This window comes from Tamandua tetradactyla, chromosome 2 (genome assembly GCF_023851605.1).
Source record: "Tamandua tetradactyla isolate mTamTet1 chromosome 2, mTamTet1.pri, whole genome shotgun sequence".
In the NCBI taxonomy this organism is placed as follows: Eukaryota; Metazoa; Chordata; class Mammalia; order Pilosa; family Myrmecophagidae; genus Tamandua; species Tamandua tetradactyla.
The window spans coordinates 968,875-987,117 of NC_135328.1; the positions used below are offsets into that span (position 1 = coordinate 968,875).

At 45.2% G+C, this 18,243-nt stretch overlaps 1 protein-coding gene across 6 annotated transcripts in view; it reads right to left on the reverse strand.

The window, feature by feature from the left end:
- Nucleotides 1-3,668: 3,668 nt before the first annotated feature.
- Nucleotides 3,669-18,243, reverse strand: part of PTPDC1 (protein tyrosine phosphatase domain containing 1) — a 56,822-nt gene continuing 42,247 nt past the window's right edge. For all 6 annotated transcript variants that reach the window (XM_077138654.1, XM_077138650.1, XM_077138652.1 and 3 more), the window contains 5 exons: nt 17,463-17,600; nt 14,344-15,602; nt 11,288-11,473; nt 7,978-8,088; nt 3,669-5,601 (listed from right to left, as the gene is read on the reverse strand). In XM_077138654.1, coding sequence (XP_076994769.1) covers nt 5,476-5,601; nt 7,978-8,088; nt 11,288-11,473; nt 14,344-15,602; nt 17,463-17,600 — 1,820 coding nt within the window. In that variant the 3' untranslated portion in view covers nt 3,669-5,475. The remainder of the gene's footprint in view (nt 5,602-7,977; nt 8,089-11,287; nt 11,474-14,343; nt 15,603-17,462; nt 17,601-18,243) is intronic.

Below are 18,243 nucleotides of genomic sequence, written 5' to 3' on the forward strand. Positions count from 1 at the left end.
GGCCTCCCTCTCACGGACCCTGCACGGACCCCGCGTGGGAGCGGCCTCCCTCTCACGGACCCTGCGTGGGAGCGGCCTCCCTCTCACGGACCCTGCGTGGGAGCGGTTTCCCTCTCATGGACCCCGCGTGGGAGCGGCCTCCCTCTCTCTGCACAGACCCCGCACGGACCCCGCGTGGGAGCGGCCTCCCTCTCACGGACCCCGCGTGGGAGCGGCCTCCCTCTCATGGACCCCGCGTGGGAGCGGCTTCCCTCTCACGGACCCCGCGTGGGAGCGGCCTCCCTCTCACGGACCCTGCACAGACCCCGCGTGGGAGTGGCCTCCCTCTCACGGACCCTGCGTGGGAGCGGCTTCCCTCTCATGGACCCCGCGTGGGAGCGGCCTCCCTCTCACGGACCCCGCGTGGGAGCGGCCTCCCTCTCACGGACCCCGCGTGGGAGCGGCCTCCCTCTCACGGACCCCGCAGCAGGAGGAGGAGTCCCCGCTGACCCCCACGCGTGCCCAGCCGTTAGGCTGCTCCACCGTCCAGCCCTTTGGCTAGAACAGCTTTCCTTGCCACACCCCCGCCCCCCCACTTGTCAGCTTCTGCAGCACCTGCCGGGGCCTCTGGGGAAACCAGGGCACTCACCACCCCTTGCGCGGCTCCTTAAGTCCTGGGGTCACTCCCCTGTCTGCTCTCCGCTGTCCACCTTTGAGAGTCTTCCTAGACGTGTTTGCTGTGCTACGTCCATGGTTGTTTAGTTGTGAAAGGGACAAGGTGGTCAGAGGCGGCTATTCTCTCCTGGCGGGAACTGGACGTCTGCATCTGGGTTTTAACCTGGCACAGTGACAGGACACCAGAGTTCTCTCCTTTCCTCCATCCCTCTCTCCCTTCTCTTACTCACATTTGAGTCTCTGTTAATTGCCAGGCCATATGCTAGGTGTTGCAGGTTCATGGATGAAAAGACAAAACCAAAACTATTCCACTCTTAGCTACACACTCAAGAGAAATTCTTGCACATGTGGAGCCAAAAACAGGTATAAATGCCCATCACCAGCAAACTGGACAAGTGGTATATGCACCTATCCAATGGAATGCTGAAAAAGTACACTCTACCCGTCATTATGGATAAACGTGAATAGCGTGTTGAACAAAAAAAGCAAGTCATAAGAGAATATACACTATTATTCAATTAATGTCGAGTTTAAAAAGAGCAAAACCAAATAGTATGTTGTTGAAGGAAAAGCTATAACACACAGGAAACAATGGAAGCAATGTGGGGAAGGGGGAATCGGTTTCTTCCCCACTTCATTGGGTTGGGGAGTAGACAGGTCATTTAATTTGATTGTATTTAACAAAGAGTTCATTATTAAGCCATCAGTTTTGAGAGGCATTCAGACTTGGGTGGAGAAAGAAGTGTTGGAAATCTCTCTTACCACATGGGATAATAAGCAAGCGTTGCCTGAGAAGGAACGTAGGTGGGAGACAGTGCAGAACCCCATCAGGGTGGTGGCCGAGGGAACCGAAGGATGGGAGATGGTGTAAACGTGGGAATGTGGCTGCGGGCGCCCGGCAGGATCCACGCTGAACAGAATTCTTGTGTCCCCAGCATCTGCACAGGGCAGCACATGCGCTGCCGACAGAAGGTACCGACAGTTCGTACGTCTCCTCCATTTGTGCTGGAACTCTACTGTGGGCGTTCAAAATTCAGGCCTTACAGAAATAATCACTCCCAGGAACACAAAGTTTAATATTACGTTGAGTATGAAATGACCAATATTTGACCATTTCTTGACCTACAAAATTAGTGGTTCCCTACGGTTTAACCTAATTCAATGCCTGAACAGTTTTTTTTTTTAAGGAAAGAAAGAACACAACAAAGCAATTCACTAAATAAAAAACCACAGGGTATCTGCACAAATTACAATCCAATGGTCATATAAGTAGAAACTAAGCCCTAAATGTAACTTCTGCCCCAAACAGGCATTCTGAAGAGTAAAACATCTTTTTCATTTTAATCAAAAAAGTCTGGAATCTAGGGCATGACAGTTTCCTTTTGCTATATAAATTCTGTTTACTTTCAGTACAAAGGACTTTATGATAGTGAAGTCTAATCAGACATAATTTCTAGCTCTGGAAGAGAAGAGAGGAGCTGTTTTAGCACAAGGCTTAGAGTGAGGGTCACCAGAGCTCCACACCTGGGTGGCTCCAGTGTGACAACTTACAAATCTGTTTTATTGCTAAGTGTCTGGATGATCAGAAACAGATCATGCCTAAAAGGGTAATTAAAAATGATGCAACACCTCAGAACAGAATTTTGTTGAATTTTTCTCCTGCCACCTTATTGGCAAACCGTTTTCAGCCATCTAAGCGTCCAGAAGGGCTTCCTTCAGGCGAGGAGCTAAGCTTGGGCCACACTCAAAAAATAAAAAGGACCAAAGGGAATGTCATTCTTGATTGAGCTGGACTGAGAATATATTAATGCCTGTTAATCTGGAACAAAACAAACACAAAACAAAAAGATCCTATGAATGAGCTCATTTTAATCACCCAGATCAAAGACTGATGCCAAGAACTTGGCACTGTCAGTCACGCCTCGCCCCCTGGAAGAAATCTCCCCAACTCCCGGAGAACAGTCTGAAATAGCAGAGCAGCCAGGCGTATCAGCAAGCATTCCCCATTTAAGAGAAAAGGGAGAAAGTTTATCTCTGTTGAATTGTGGCATATGGTTATTTTTATGGAATCCAGTGATTAAAGCACATCTTCTTTCTCAGACAAAACTGGGAAACTGGTTGAAGACATGGCCAGGTAGGTCAGCACAAGTATTTCTGACTTATGCAAACAGATGAAGCAATCTCTAAACCAGCAGTAGTTCCTCTCAAAAGGCATCAACAACCAAAATGGTAAAAACCAAAAGTAGGAAGCAATCACATCCCTCCTTTAGGACTGAAAGGCTAGACATCCTTGTATGATGGTAGCCGAGCCAGATCAGGCTTTTCCCAAGGACAAAAAACTTGGGAAGTTTTGGAAAATAAGATGCTTTGAATGCTATAACGAGATTTAGTGTTGAAAGGGCGTCAAAGGTCAGTTGGTTCTAACGCCCATTTGACCGTGACTCCCTTCCACAGCCCCCAGCGGGGCCAGGCCTGACACGGCACTCGCTGCAGGGCAGGGGCTTCGGGACCGAGGCGAGCAGGGCTTGGAGAGTCAGCTCTGGGTTCCTCCTTCGCGCAAACACAAACTCTCCCTCTTGCCATCTGTTAAGAGACGTGGAAGATCTAAAGTGTGTGCTTGGCTCTGGTAGCACGCTCCTAGCACGCGTGTGCTCCTGGCTCTCCCCACTCTCACTGAGCTCGGACTCCTCCCGAGAGATGACTCTTCTGTCCTCTGGGGTCACTTAAGAGCTCATCTAGCTCTCAGCAACTCAGAGAGGGGAAGTCAGGAATTTGTCAGCCGCAGATTTTCCTCAACCACAACTCGTAGGCACCCCCCACCCTGCCCCTCCTTGGGCATTCTGATCCAAGAGAAAAGAGAGGAGGAACCAACAAGAGCTTGGTGCTGCCGACCACTCAGCCTGGAACTCAACCTGTCAACCAGGAGGGCAGCAAAACTTCCCCGCCTCACCCGGAGCTGCGGGATGCTGCAGAGCGCACAGCTGAGGAAGCACAAGGTGAGGGCGATGGTGGCTTTTCTCACTTTTATTCAAATAAATACAACACTCACTTATATATAGTCTGGTTAATGTTCACCAGTCTCATCTCTTTTTCATGGCTGGTCTACTCAGATTTTTAGACAAATCCTGCAATAATCGCATCATGACCATGCAGTATTTGTTCTTTAGTTTGAAATGAATGTTTCAGATGCACAAGACAATAATATTTGTCAAATAAGCCATGGCTGTCACCTGCCCACACAGAACCTACTGAGATGAGGCTTAGCATTTGTTTGGGTAAAAATATTTTTTTTATAATGTACTTTTGGATAAAAAAAAAAAAACTTTTTCCTCCCTTCTTTCCCAGATCAGGCACTTGAGAATGAGAAATTTCTGGATTGGACAATTTAATAAAATTCACTGGATTAGATTTCCTGAGAAAATTAAAACCATGTGAGAAATTATATTTAGTATTTGTCATCATAGCTAGTAAGACTGATAATGACTAAAATACTTTTGATGTGCTAGAACTTGATTTAGAAATCAAGAAGAAAGGAGTGAAAGAAATTTCATTTGCTCTAAAGTAGCCTTGCTTCCCCTGAAATTCTATCCCTCAGGTTAAACATTAGCTTCTTTTCTTTGAAACTGGTTAATTAATATCTTTATTAGGGAAAAGTACTTTCCTCTCTGTGGCTTGACCTCTGAAACCTCCAATAGCTATTTAAATAATAGTTAAGGCGTTAGGCAGTTATCCCTTCTTATCTAATGCCAGTAGGATGAATGTAACCTCACAGATCAAATTAAACTAAAAAATCATAATTCGTATTGCAAATTCAGCCACAGTTAGGGCAGGTGGGCCTATGGAGTCTTGGGTTTGAGAGTGGGGGCCGGGCGGGGCTCCTCACAGTCCCGCTAACCCCCAGTGCGGAGTCAGCCTCGGAGAAGGGGGAACCTGCATCCAGAGCCCCGGGCCGGGAGCCTGTCCCAGCCTCAGTGAGTTCTCAGGAGGACACAGCTGAGTCCTGCTTCTTAGCAACTTCCCACACCGTGGCCAGTGATTCTACCTCCTCCATAAAGATGCTCTTTAGCTAAGCAGCCACCCAGGAGAGTGGAAAGAAGCGTTGCTGTTCTGAGACCTGCTTCTACCTTCCGGTAATAGGAAAAGTTACAGAAGTTTTCTGCAATCTCAACACAGAGCAAATCCACTTTCTACAAATTAAAAAAAAAATCAAGCACATCACATTCAATTCTTTAAAATGAAATTAAAGCACTTTGAAAAATGGTACACTTTGAAACTTTTTGCCACATTTATACGAAGAAAAGAAAAAAATCCCAACTAAAAAAACTTAAAATGTATCAATAACCTTATCAGTAACAAATTTTAAACATTTTAAGACACTTGGTGACTTCTTTAGGGTTATCACAGGGGAGTGGATACATGGTTTTACGATTAAAATGATCTGTTTGTTGATGATGCTAGGAAAGTGTTTCCTAAACAAAATATCTGTTTTGGAAAATGCATTACAACTTTTTTCCAAAATGTCAACAAGAGTAAGGATGTAAATATCACATATTTAAAATGTTAATACAGCAATATTAATTCAGTTAAATAAATAAAATACAGTGGCACCAACTTTATGGCAGTTTTTCAACTCAAAAAGTATAGCTCAAGGATATTTCAAAATAAATAATAGCTCCAAACAGGGGCGACCATGTTCAGAACAAACGGCCAGCACTGGGGGTGCAGCGCCGTGAGGAGCAGTCGTGCCGCCAGCTGGGCTCATCGTGGACGAGGACATGCGCATCTGGGTCTCGTGTGGGAAACACGCATCGTGAAGGGGGGTCAGCTTGACCCAAAGTCAGGCTTCGGGCTGTCTTTTGTCAGTTTTCTTTTTTCTTCCAGTGTGTGTTTAAATATTTTCTTCAGGGTATTGTAAACTATTGGCCCATTTTCAGAATCAAAATTAACCTGGTGACAGAGAAAACTTTTATTCAGGACATTATAACAAGAATACAGTCTCAATCTGGTAGAGAAAACACTAAGACTAATAAATAAAATTACATATAATTTCTATAATTATCCACAATGAATTTCACACATCTATTTTATATAAAAGAAGATATAACTACCAACTGTGTCAATACCAATGTATTGAGTGAAAATCCCAAATTAAATCTTGTGCCTGGATATTTAGCCTAATCACATACAACTTGTCACAAAAGCAAGTAAGCACTGCGTGTGGAGGGAGTCTCTAGTTCAGAGCCAAAGCACTGTGGGTCCGGGAGGAGCCTGGCTTAGCGAACGAAGCCAGCCAGCCCTAAGGTCTGCACCAAGAGCCACAGGGCCCTCCCGGCAGCAGGCTGAGGGACCTGAACCAGGCCTGGGCTCCACCTGCAGCTCATAAACTCACACCTTAACTTGGGCTTCAATTTCCTTCTCTGTAAGCAGCGATAATTAGGCTTGAGGATTTTTGTGAGTAATAAATGAAATCAGGTATGTATGAGAGTCTAACACATGCTTTGCACCTATTACAAACTCAGTAAAAGTTAGTTTCCTTTCCCTTTTGTGCACAGGTGCCGTGCACACGCACTTGGGGCCTTGGCACAAGTTCACCATGTTCTGGGGTTAGGGGTGATAGTGACATGGAGAAGCAGAGCCCCACCATACCTCTCCCAACTCTCACCCCAGACCCCCGAGGCATGTGGTTCAGTGAGAAAGAATTGGGATCACGTGTGCTTCTCCTCTCCTGGAATCTCTCCTTCTCTGATGTGTTGACAAATAAGTCTGTGCCCTTCATCAAGAACTGTGAAGAATCTGAGGTCATACCCTACGTGCAGAAGACATGAGACTCCTGGGTCAGAGATAGAGAACTTTCTCTGTCACTACCAGCCAAGCTGCAGCGCGCACATCACACTTGCTTGGGTTCCCCTTGTCTGTCCCCACGTTCCGCAGGGGTGACCCAGCATGGGCCCAGGTGCTGCTGCCCCCCCAAGGAGCCCCACACTGAGGAAGGCAGCTGCAAGCAAACCTGCCCAACCTCTGCCCCAAAGGGAAACGTCATTTTGTTATACTAGCCTGCAACAAATGTGCTCTCTGGCCCAGAGGCAGACACCACACAAGCACCCTTGAAAAGCTGGTGTGAACACAAACTGTCAGTGCCGCTGCTCACAAGGCTGTGCAGCCACGGCAGAGGCCCACAGGGACTCGCCTAGCATTCTCAGAGACAGAGTAGAGTAACCGCCCAGCTCACTTTCACTACTGTCCCTTTAAAAAGCTAACAGAAGTTGTAAAGAATTCTTACTGCTTTCAGAGAAAGCAATATTAAGGATTTTTCTTCAGTTAAACTCCGAAATGCAATTTCATCTTAACCACTGCGCTATCTTCCTGTTTGTAATTAATTAACACCATTCACATTACTAATGGTGTTAATCGGCTGCTTTCTTAAACATCAAAGCACAACCTTCTGCAAACGGTAGGTAGCCTCTGAGCCCATGGGAATGTGGGTACAAGTGTGTGGATCATGTGATTTCTCTAGGTCACTCTGGATACTGTGTAAAGAACGGACCAAAGGAAGCAGAGTGGACAATAAAACATCCAGGTGAGAAACAAGGAGGGCCTGAAATAAGGTTATCACTTTGGAAAGAGTGGAGGGAGGAAGAGATTGGACAAATATTTAAAAGGGAGAATATTCAAATTTTGTGAATGAATACAAACAATAATTGTCACTGTCATTAATATCCACCACAGATAAGCCATTTTCGTAGGATGTAGGAGAGGTACCAAGTAATTAGCTGAGGGATAAAGAGAACTTTTTCTCTTGGCATGGACCTGACTTCTTTCTTCAGCAAGGAAAGATTGCTGCAAGCCAAAAGGATATACAGAGAAAGGAAATATGCTTTATTCTTTGCTTAGGATTTGCCAACCAGGACATAGTACTGAATAGTCAATGCTAAATGCTAAACACTCAATAGAATTTCTTATTTAAACCCAAGGTAGAACTGGCTCAATAGGAAAAGATTCTCTAACTCCTACTAGGCGCATGATTTAAGAATACTTTCTCAATGCCCAATTGTTTCCCTCATCTCCTATATAAAAGCTCTTTGTCTCAATGTTCTTCTTCAAAAAATCCACAGTTCAGCTTTTTCTAATATCACTGTTAGGAAACAGTGATATTTTTAGGGCCCAACTCTGCAGCTACTTACAAGAAATGTCAAAAACATTTCTACTGAGGAGAAATACAGTTAAAAATTTTGTTTTCAAGCAGACTGGTGACTTCTGGAATCCAATTTAAAAAATTATGCTCATTTGTGGTCTCGGTGGGGGAAAAGGAAGTATGCCACTTACCCTGGTGAAAGCTTTAATGGCATGAGCAAGGAAAGCATCCTCTATATCCAAAGGAATCGCCTGCAGATCCACCATGCAATGTAAAATGCAGAGAATAGTCTGGTGCTGTCCCTGTTTTTTACAGAAATCACAAGCAAACAATTGTCTGAAAAACACCTCAGGGAAAAACTCAAAGCAACTGCAAGCAGGAACTGGGGAGACCAAGAACTCAATCTCAAATGCTAAAATATCTAGGAAGAGCTATACCAAATTTTGCAAATGCTTCATATTAATACAATTTGTAAAGCTTTCAGGCAATAATCAACATCAAAGTGGCTAGTCATTATGATCAGTGCGATCTTAACATCAAATCTTTCCTGCAGTGAACTGACTAGAGTTTTCCATCCGTTCCTGTTAGGCCCTGGAGGCTGACAGGCCCTGGACACGGGACAGCTGGCCATGCACTGCAGTCACTGCTGTGTGCTCAGCCCCGTGCCAGGCCCGACAGGGGGAGGAGGGGCAGAAGGAAATGAGACCGCCCCACCCTGCAGGAGCTGCAGGTGCCTAAGGAAGCCCCCCCACCTTGAGAGGGGAACCACCCTTCAGAACGGCCCACGGACTTGAACCTAGAGGCTGCTCACCTTAGAGAAGCATCAGAGATACCCCATCACTGGGAGCATCACTTTTTAAAACTTTTTGGGAAAAAAATCATACCCTTTGACCTAGTAATCACACTGCTGGACATCTAGTTTAAGGGCATAATCTGAAATAAAGAAAAACTTGTGCACACAAATTATTATTACAATGATACCTCTGTAGTAAAAAATCCTATGTAATATGAATGTCTTATGCTTGGGAGGTGAGGGAAGAGGGGAGGCAGGTGAGTGAGCCATGATGAAACTGACAGCACGATGTGATGTAACCGAGAGCGCGACCTGAGCTGAAACCTGCTCTGACCAGTGCTGTGCACCTGGGCAGGATGGCTCGCCTTCCTTTCCTGTGAAACGGGGCACCTCTACACTCAGGGCCAGCATGACCAGCAAAGGAGGGCGTGTAAATCACCTCCAAGGAAGGGCCTGGTCCATAGCCACACAGCAGAGATTAATTTCCTCCTTTACCACCCTCCCCATTTTAACTCTGCAATTTAGTTGCTGGAAATATGTCCTAAGATAAGGACTCAAAATACAGGAAAACCCTTCTGTTCAGAGATGTACACTGCATCATGTGGGTGTGCGAAAGCGTGAGCTGCAGCAGCCTGGGGGACAGGCGAGGATGCTGGTACTGCGGCACAGCAAGGGAGGGAATTCATGTAGGTAAAGACAACCTATTTCTTTTTAACTGAAGATACAGTATCTCCATAAGGTTTAAAATATTAAATTGTATAAAAGGGTGTGCAATTAACAGTAAGATTCCCTCCCTTCCTACACCCACTGTATCCTGGTGTCCTTCCCTAGAGGCAACCCCATTAACAGATTCTTCTTTTTTCTTCTAGAGATATTTTATGTCTATACAAATTTTATACATATATGTATACATGTGTGTTTACATATACACACCTGGCCTCCTTAAAAATACACACAAAATATAGAACTATTAAACCTTATCATCAGGAAATCCCGATACTTTGTCAAAATGTAGGGACATCCCAATCAATAGGCCATGCCCTCGATCATGAGGCTTACTCTTGTGAAGCTTATGTGGGTAGTGGAGAATCTTAGACTACCTATAGGCATGCCTAAGAGTTACTTCTGGAGGACCTCTGTTGTTGCTCACATGTGGCCTCAGTCTATCTAAGCCCAACTCTGCAATGAAATCATCGCCCTCCCCCCTATGTGGGACATGACATCCAGGGGTGAAAGTCTCCCTGGCAACGTGGGAGATGACTCCCAGGGATGAGTCTGGCCCTGGCATCATGGGATCAACAATTCCATCCTGACCAAAAGGGGAAGAAGTGTAACTAATAAATATCAGTGGCTGAGCGAGTTCAAACAGAGTCGAGAGGCTACTCTGGAGGTTGCTCTTACACAAGCTTCAGTTAGACCTTGCTACCCATCATAACCTGCCAACCCCCAACCAGGACCAATCCTAAGGGACACCTAGGGCAATATGTAAGATTCCACAAGGGTTCCATGCACTAGAGCAATTGTCCAGAAACCTACAACCTCCAGGACCATATAAATCCTGAAACCTAGAGGGCCCAGCCTCTCTAGAACATCAGATGGTTCCATTCCCCTACCCCATATTAGTGACAGACCCTTCCAATATGAAACAGTTAGAATGGGCACAGCCCAAACACCCCTAAAGAGAGGGATAGAAAGAGCAAAGGTGAAGGTGGAGTTATACAGAGAAGGTTGGGCTTAGCAAATGAATATGATTGCTGAATCATTAAATTGATATCTTTTTTTGTCTCTAGTATCTTAGAGCAGCTAGAAGTAGAAACCTAAAATTGTGGAACTGTAACATACCAAGCTCTGAAATTTATTCTACAGCTAATTGTGGTTCTGTGCTCTGAAATTTATTGCTTTTTGTATATATGCTATTTTTCAAAAAAAAAAAAAAAAAGAAAGAAAATTTGATTCCTGGTGCCTGCCCATGCAATATAATAATAATAATAATAATAAAGAAAGAAAAAGTCAATTGTGGTGATAAAAAATATTTATTCCGTCTAGCCTCCTATATCCTGGAGTAACTAGAAGGAAAAATCTGAGAGGATGGTGTGGAAGCCCATGACAAACTCTGTGATCTGTCCTGTAACTACTTGAAGAGTGCTTTGAACACTATTGCTTTTTTCTTTCTTTGCTTTGTATATATGCTATATTATACAATTTAAAAAGTTAAAAAAATACAAACAAGTGCATATCCCAACCTACTTCATAGTTTTTCACATTTTATATGCTCATAGTAAATAAAGAGAAACAAACACCTAACAATGAGGCATATCCCACGTCAGAGCATGCACACCTAACAAAGGGATGACCTATAAAGCTTCACCTACACATGAAAAATACTGAGATAATAATTTTAAGCAAAAATGAAGTATAAAATTATATATTAAAACAATTTTCACTACTTTAAAATACATGTTAGTAAGACTGAAAGAAAAGACTTGAAAATGCCTTTCCATAAGAGACTCTCCTGGGTGGTAAGATGATGGCTATCCTATTTCCTAAATGCCTCATCTGAGTATGAATTTCTTTTCACGTCTTGGAAAAACAATTAATTAGACGTGGACATGGAATTCTGTGTGCCCACGCTTTTTACAACAGAACAGTGTTTCAGTGTGAAGCGTGGCAGGCCGTCCCCCTTGGGAGTGGGTGGGCCGCAGCGTCACCTTGTCCAGCAGGAGCAGCGAGTCGGGGGCCTCGGCTCGCCGGCCCAGCAGCACAGCCAGGTCCTCCCTGCGGATCACAGGCTCCTTCAGCTGGTCCACCCAGGACCACATCAAACTGCACAGGATGAAGGGGTCTCTCTCGTCACATATTCGTTCCCAAGCGCCGTCTCGGGAATTTAGTTCTTTCTAAAAAGGAAAAACAACAGTGAAAGGAGAAAGGGCGGCAGTGCGCTGGCAGGTGGTCTGATGGAAGGGGCGGCCGCAGCCCACGCTGCCCAGCAGTGATCTGTGCCCGGCACTTGGTGGCCCAGGGCCGGCGGAGGTCAGCGAAGCACCGAGCACGGAGGAGGCACTGCACCACTCACGCAGCTCTGTCTGCACCATTCAGAGACCAGGACACCGTGCAGGACGTGGGGTCTTCCTTTCCACACTACTGGAGAGCAAAGCAGCAGGTGCCGCAAGGAGGACATAGAAGCGTGCAGTAAGAGAACAGTGGTAAATTAGCCAGTTTTCATTTTCAGTGAAACGTCACAGTGCACAAAATGCTGTCCTTGAAACTGATAAATGTGGTAATATATATTTGCTTCAAATTCTCTTTTAGAGTCTGATGTAGAATTCGATAAATAACAAACCCTCGCATTCTAAAATTTGACATGGTGAAAATAACTATTAAATCTCACCAATACTCCAAATGCCTGGAGACAACTTAAGCAGTAAATCTAAAAATATTCCCACACAGAAAGCAAGATATAAGTGAGATAAGAATTTTAATTAACTTCTGACAGGGATCAGATTTATATTTTAGCCAAAAAAATACATTTTGGAATAGCAATAGGCATAATGGTTACTACCATCCATTCGTTTGCCCACCTAATGTTTACCGAGTCCTTACAGCATGGAACCATGTAACGTGCGACAGCCCAGCAGGTAGGCGCTACTGAGCACTTCACAGATAAACGTGCCGGAGGCCAAGAAGGACTAAGTAACGCATACGGAGTCCAAAGCTGGAAAATTATGTACATAAAGACACAAAAGAGGCATTCACACCCAATTCTGCTATTCCACAATGATCCCCTGGTATTTTGCTTTTCCTCATTATCCCATAAATAAGCCAATACTTTTAATAAATCACAGTTTTTCATATTCCACAGATCATGGATATAACAAAGTAGTTTTTTATTCAATTTTATATTTCAAACTAGAAGACACGATTCAATGCCCTGTTAATGAAATAACTATGGCCTCATGCTGCTTGCGGGGATCCTGCACTGAGGGAGGTGAGGCCCTGGGACAGTGGGCATATCACACAGCTAGGGGTCTGCCCTGTCTGCCGCATGCAGCCACGGGACGTGAGAGGTCCAGCTGCTGCTGTGAACCCCGGCAGCCTCAGCTGGCGCACATCACATAGCCATCGTAAAGATGAAAAAGCATCTGTGCATAGCATCATCTGCATCCCAGGATTACTGTGAGAATCACATGACACGACATATGTGAAAGGGCCTACCACAGGCACACAAGGCATCAGGCTACTGAAATGATACTTTTCAGAATCAATTTATTTCTTTAACTTGAAAGTTCCAAAATAAAATCCAGAAAAAGAGAGGGAGGGAAAAAAAGACAGAAGTACCCAAATGGAAGGACCGTGGTCACCTCCGGGAACTGTGTTTGTGTGTTACCTCCTGAAACAGCCTGGCCCAAGCCAGGTGAAGCCACAGAGCGCACGGGCAGCCCGCGGGCACTGGTGTGAGGGCTGCCACCCAGCGCGAGGCCCTCACCAGCTGAATCTCAGCCTGTTATGTGGCAGGTGCTCAGGAGACACTTGGGAAGAGTTTTCAGTTTGGAAAGAGATGAGTAGTAAACAGAGAACACAATTCATCTCGGAAGAAAGCAACACACTTAATTCAGCAAAACACTACAGTTCTGATGATTGAAACCATATTAGAAATTTCACCTCCTACCATGCAGTGAGTCAGTGTGCTCTGTGAGGCTATAGCCTCATTTCCAAGCCTCTGCATCTGAATTGATGCACAAGCCTTGTGCATATTAATGGTCTAACATAGAAAAGGAACACTAAAATAACCTAGAGCAGATTATAGTCAACAAGTCAAGATTTCACCAAGTCAGGACTCCCCAAGTCAGCCCCTGTCAGGGCAGGTTACTGATGTCTGATAACTAGATTATAAGGCTTGTCTCTTTTTCTAGACCAGGTGCTCATTTGGGGCAAAAAGAATGTCGCTGAATTAAGGTTGTCTTTCTTGTGCTGTAAAAGTACAGCACAATGCACAGCGAAAGCACAGCACAAAAAGTAGTCAAAACTTAAAATTCTGTACTGTAATTTAAATAAAAGCCAATACATGGACCTAAAGATAATCTCAGAAAAACTAAAGGAACAAGGGTACTCTGTGGTTATTCCCATTTACTTTCCTGAATTCCGACAGCTCCCAGAGGCTGCTGCCTTACGACTGCAGGACTGGGAGATCTAGAGAGAGAGTGCTGAGACGACGTCACTTTTTTTGCTGACCCCACACAAGACTTGAGTGATAAGCTTTAGAAAATGATTTTCTCTTCTTGGTTTCTCTGGGTCAGAGGTTCTCCCAGTGTAGCACCAGTAGCATCACCTGAGGACTGGCTAAAAATGTACATTTTCAGGCCCCATCCCATGCCCACTCTATTGTCTACTTAGGGGCTGGGGGGTTCTGACGGTTTGGCTAAGAGATCCCGCAAGTCGGTTCCTAAAGTGGTTTGCTGTGGACCTGCCCAAAACCACAAACCACTAAAACAGAAGGAAATCAACATGACCAACACCTTTTATCAGTGTCAAGCTCTACACTAAGCATCGTCACATGGAGATTTAAATGAAGTAACAACCACTCTGCACTGCTTCTAGAATATTAGGCTCACTTTATAAACGTGAAACCTGAAGTTCAAAAGTATTAGAAATTATTAGACAAACATGCCTTAAAATTTCTATCCCAAGTAAATTTGGGGAAATGGAGTGTATTTTTGCTGTACATATATACTTCCCAAACACAGACAGTTAAATGAAATACAAGTACCTGCCACATTTCGACCTTCCTTTTCACTTTCTCCTTCTCTACAAACTCATCTATGTTTGCCAGGGCTTTGGCTGCCAGGATTCTCCTTGCCTCCACACTCATTTCAGGCTGCAACGCGGCATGCGCAGCCATGGCAGGGGCATTTCTGCTCTCTTGTTTTTCTTGTCCGGCACAGCCTTTTGCCGTGGGAGTCAGGCCGCAAGCCAGGGGGAGGCAGCAGGTGCCCCGGTCCTCCGCGGTGGGCTCTGGGCCCAGCCCACCATGGGCACCACGTTGAGGGCACTCCACTTGCGGACAGTGGGCTGGCTCCTTATGGACGCCCACAAGGTCAGGTGCGAGCGGAGCACCAGGGCTGTAAAGACCCAAACACCCCGAGGAAAAGGTTCTACTGCGCTGCACTTCCCGTGGAACACTCCCCCTGCTGAGAAGGGGGGATCCGCCACCACCTTTGAGTCCTTCCAAGTCCCCCCACTTGGTCTGATTCCAGAAAGAAAATGTATCGTACACCAGGGTTTCTTTCTTTAATTCCAGCTGTGGAGACTTTGGAACGTAGCAGTGGCTTACAGCCTGCTGCTGCCTGAGGTTAGGGCAAAGCCAGACTTGGGCAGGCACAGTCCAGGGCACCTCCCCTTGCTCCAGGAGCAGCTCAGCCCTCTTTAAATCAGAGTCACTGGAGCTGAGCCGCCTTTCCAATCCCATCAGCGGCTGAAGGCACTCAACATCCCGCCGCTTCCAAAGGGGGTCCGGCTCACGCTCACTGGGGAGAACGGCATCGTGATTGTCAAAGGCTGAGGCCCCGGTGGCGGGTGTGAAGGGGTCTGAAGCACTGCTGTCCCGCCTTGCCAACTCCGGATCCAGGCGCACCGCGCCCATCTCAGAAACCGCCTTCTCAATTTCCGCAGAGAGGTCAGGTCCTCTTAAGGGTCCCTCCTTTGCCACAGGCCTGTTCTCAGCTAAGTCCAGCAGCAGTTTGCAAACTAGGTGAATAATTTTGGGTACATGTTTCAGAAGTCGTGCTTCATAACCGTGAAGCAGATGATGCTGGCGGATTAGAAACTGAGCTAAGGTGACGGCATGTGCTTTGGGATCACAGCAAGAAAAGATATTGCGGAGAGGAATCAGAAACTGTGTAAATTCTCTTACACACAGTAGCTGTCCTCTAGTTTGTATGGAATTGGGTCGCTTGGCCCGAACAAATAAAATTGCTTGGTCAGCAGTCATCCTCGTTGCAAATACCAAATAACATGCTATTAAAACTCCTAAACAGTGAGAAAGAGGGAAGATAGGGGTTAGAAAGGCTTATGTTTTTACTATCACCCTTTGATATGATCTGATTGTCTTAATAAACCATATTTTAAAGACCAATTACAATTATACTTGTGTAACTTTTTGTAGAAGTCTTCATCACTCACTCCCTCATGTGTAAAGGTCACCTCCATGCGTGTCCACCCTGCGCCCCTCCATGCCCCAAGTGGGAACGTCTGGAGAGCAGGGACTGCTGTGGCCACCCCTGGGCCTGTGGCCTGGCGGAGGAACTGGTCCTGCCCAGAAAGGGAGTGCACGGGAGAGGACGGGAAGACTGAGTGAACTGTTACCCGTCCTCAATACTCTGTATGCACAGCCCCACCTGCACAGAAGCAAATCCTGCTTCTATTTTCCACTCTGCACAGCTCCAGACATTTCCTACCTGATCTGCCACTCACTCACTCACACTGTGCTGGGAGCACTGCACCCCGGCCACCTCTGCCACTGACGGCTTGTTTCCCCCAACGCTCTCCTCCCCAGGGCTCTGCGTGTCTTTGGGATGCTCCCTATTCATAGCCTACTTTTCTTCTGGACCATTCTCCTTCCAGATTTGTGTCTATGTTATTTATTCAGCGTTTTCTTCTGGATCCTGATAAAATTCCATTTCTCCAAAAGCTCTTAATATTAAGAAAGTCAGCCTTAGCAGCATAAACATTATGCACAACAGTATGCGTTTATATGTGGTCTTTTAATGAGTATCAAATTAAAATGAATGATTAAAATGCAGTAGTTAATCAATTATTTCAAATATAATAGCAAACTAAAAGGCAAATCAAAAGGCATCTGTGTGAATTCACCAAGTCCCTGAATATCCTGTTAGATATGAAAAGTCAGAACCTGTGAAAACGGATGTCCTGGGGCACGCAGGAGCATGCGAGGTGTCTGCACCGTGACAGCACGGCAGACTGTTAGGCAAGTACGGAGTATCTGAGGAACTATCATGTGGACGGAGGAGGAACTGTCTTCTTTTGTAACCCCCAGAGCAGCCAGGTTTGGGCTCCACATGAGTGCCAACTATCTGAATCAGAACTGAGTCCCATCGCTGGAGACGCAGGGAAGGTGGGGGATAGAACGGCAGGTGTGCTGCTGACAGGAGCGGAGCATCAGATGTCTGGGTGGACAGGTGACAATAAACAGTTCAACCCTCAGACCTTTATCTTTGCCCTGACACCAGCTAATGAGATTCTGCTGCATTTTTAAGTAAAATCACTGGGTTTTATATAGAATTCTAGCCACAGGCAGACTTTCCTTCACAATAAAATCCTTACACCTCTAAAAGTAGAAAGCACATATGCTTTGGAGTCAGACAGGCATGGATTTAAATCATGGCCCTGCCACTTACTAAATGTAGCACATCACCCAACCTCTCCTGAACTTCAGATTCTTTCACTCACTTTGTAGCTCAAGATTTAAAGATGGAAAATGCCTAGAGCACAGTAGGTGGTGCAGTGCTTGCTGTCCTCGTATTATTTCAATTAAGGTGAATTACATGTCTTTAAGGCATTACTTATTAAAATGGGGTATTGATCTTTTTCCTTTAAAGAAGAAAATTAGAGTCATCATTTTGCTAGCTTTAGAAACCTACCTGTTTACTAAATACAAGTTTTCAGCTTTTAAGTCTTTAAAAAATAGTCTCTTAAACATATAGTTGTTGTAGCTATCTATTTAAGATATTTCAAATATCTTTATTTCTTCCTTTTGACTCCAAAGCTTTGGTAGGAATCTGAAAAATATTTATCCTCAGAATCAGGAAATATTATTCTCAATATGTTTAAATATATCTACAAGACGGTAACAGCACTCCTACAGTTTACCTGTCCGGCCCAGCCCTGCGTGGCAGTGGATAGCCACTCTTCCTTCCTGCAGGGCAAAAGTCATCACCTTCACCATGTCTAAGATAGTGGTGAGAGATGCCACACCATAATCCTTCCACCCGAAATTGTAGAAATAAACTGAGGAATGAAAAAAAAAAAGGAAAAAAAATTAACACGTAGGAAAAACACTTGCAAATACATTTGAAGAATATCAGCAAATTCATGATATATATAAACTGGTAAACCAAATGTATCTCTCACTTGGGTCACAGAGGACTAAAAATACAGGTTTTTCACATTTTCGGTTAAGTGTATTATCATTTCTCACAAAGCACAATCTATGTTACTTAAGAATTTCTTTATGAAATTAAGAGAGAAAGAACTATGGAAAGTAGAAATTATAAATTAATAGGAATGATCCACACTGAAATTCCTCAGGTATGGAGGAAGAGCATGGAAGCAGGTCTAAGAGACTGACAAAGGGCTAACAGCAGTGCCTTAGATTCATCTGCACAGAAAATGTGGCTAACCACAAACTTCTAAAAAATAACTTCCCAAACTGCATGGGTTTATCATTTTCAAGCACGCTTTGAATGGCCCACAGGCAGCGGGCTCCACCCCCAGTGGAGGGACGGAGGCACTATAACAGAAGGCACGGCCGAGGGTCCCTGGAGCTGAGCTCGGAGGCAGGAGGAGCACAGGGAGCAGGAACATCCGATCCTGACAGCTATCCTCAAACCGCATCGTCTGGGGCAAGTCAGTTCAACTCGGCAAGCCTCTG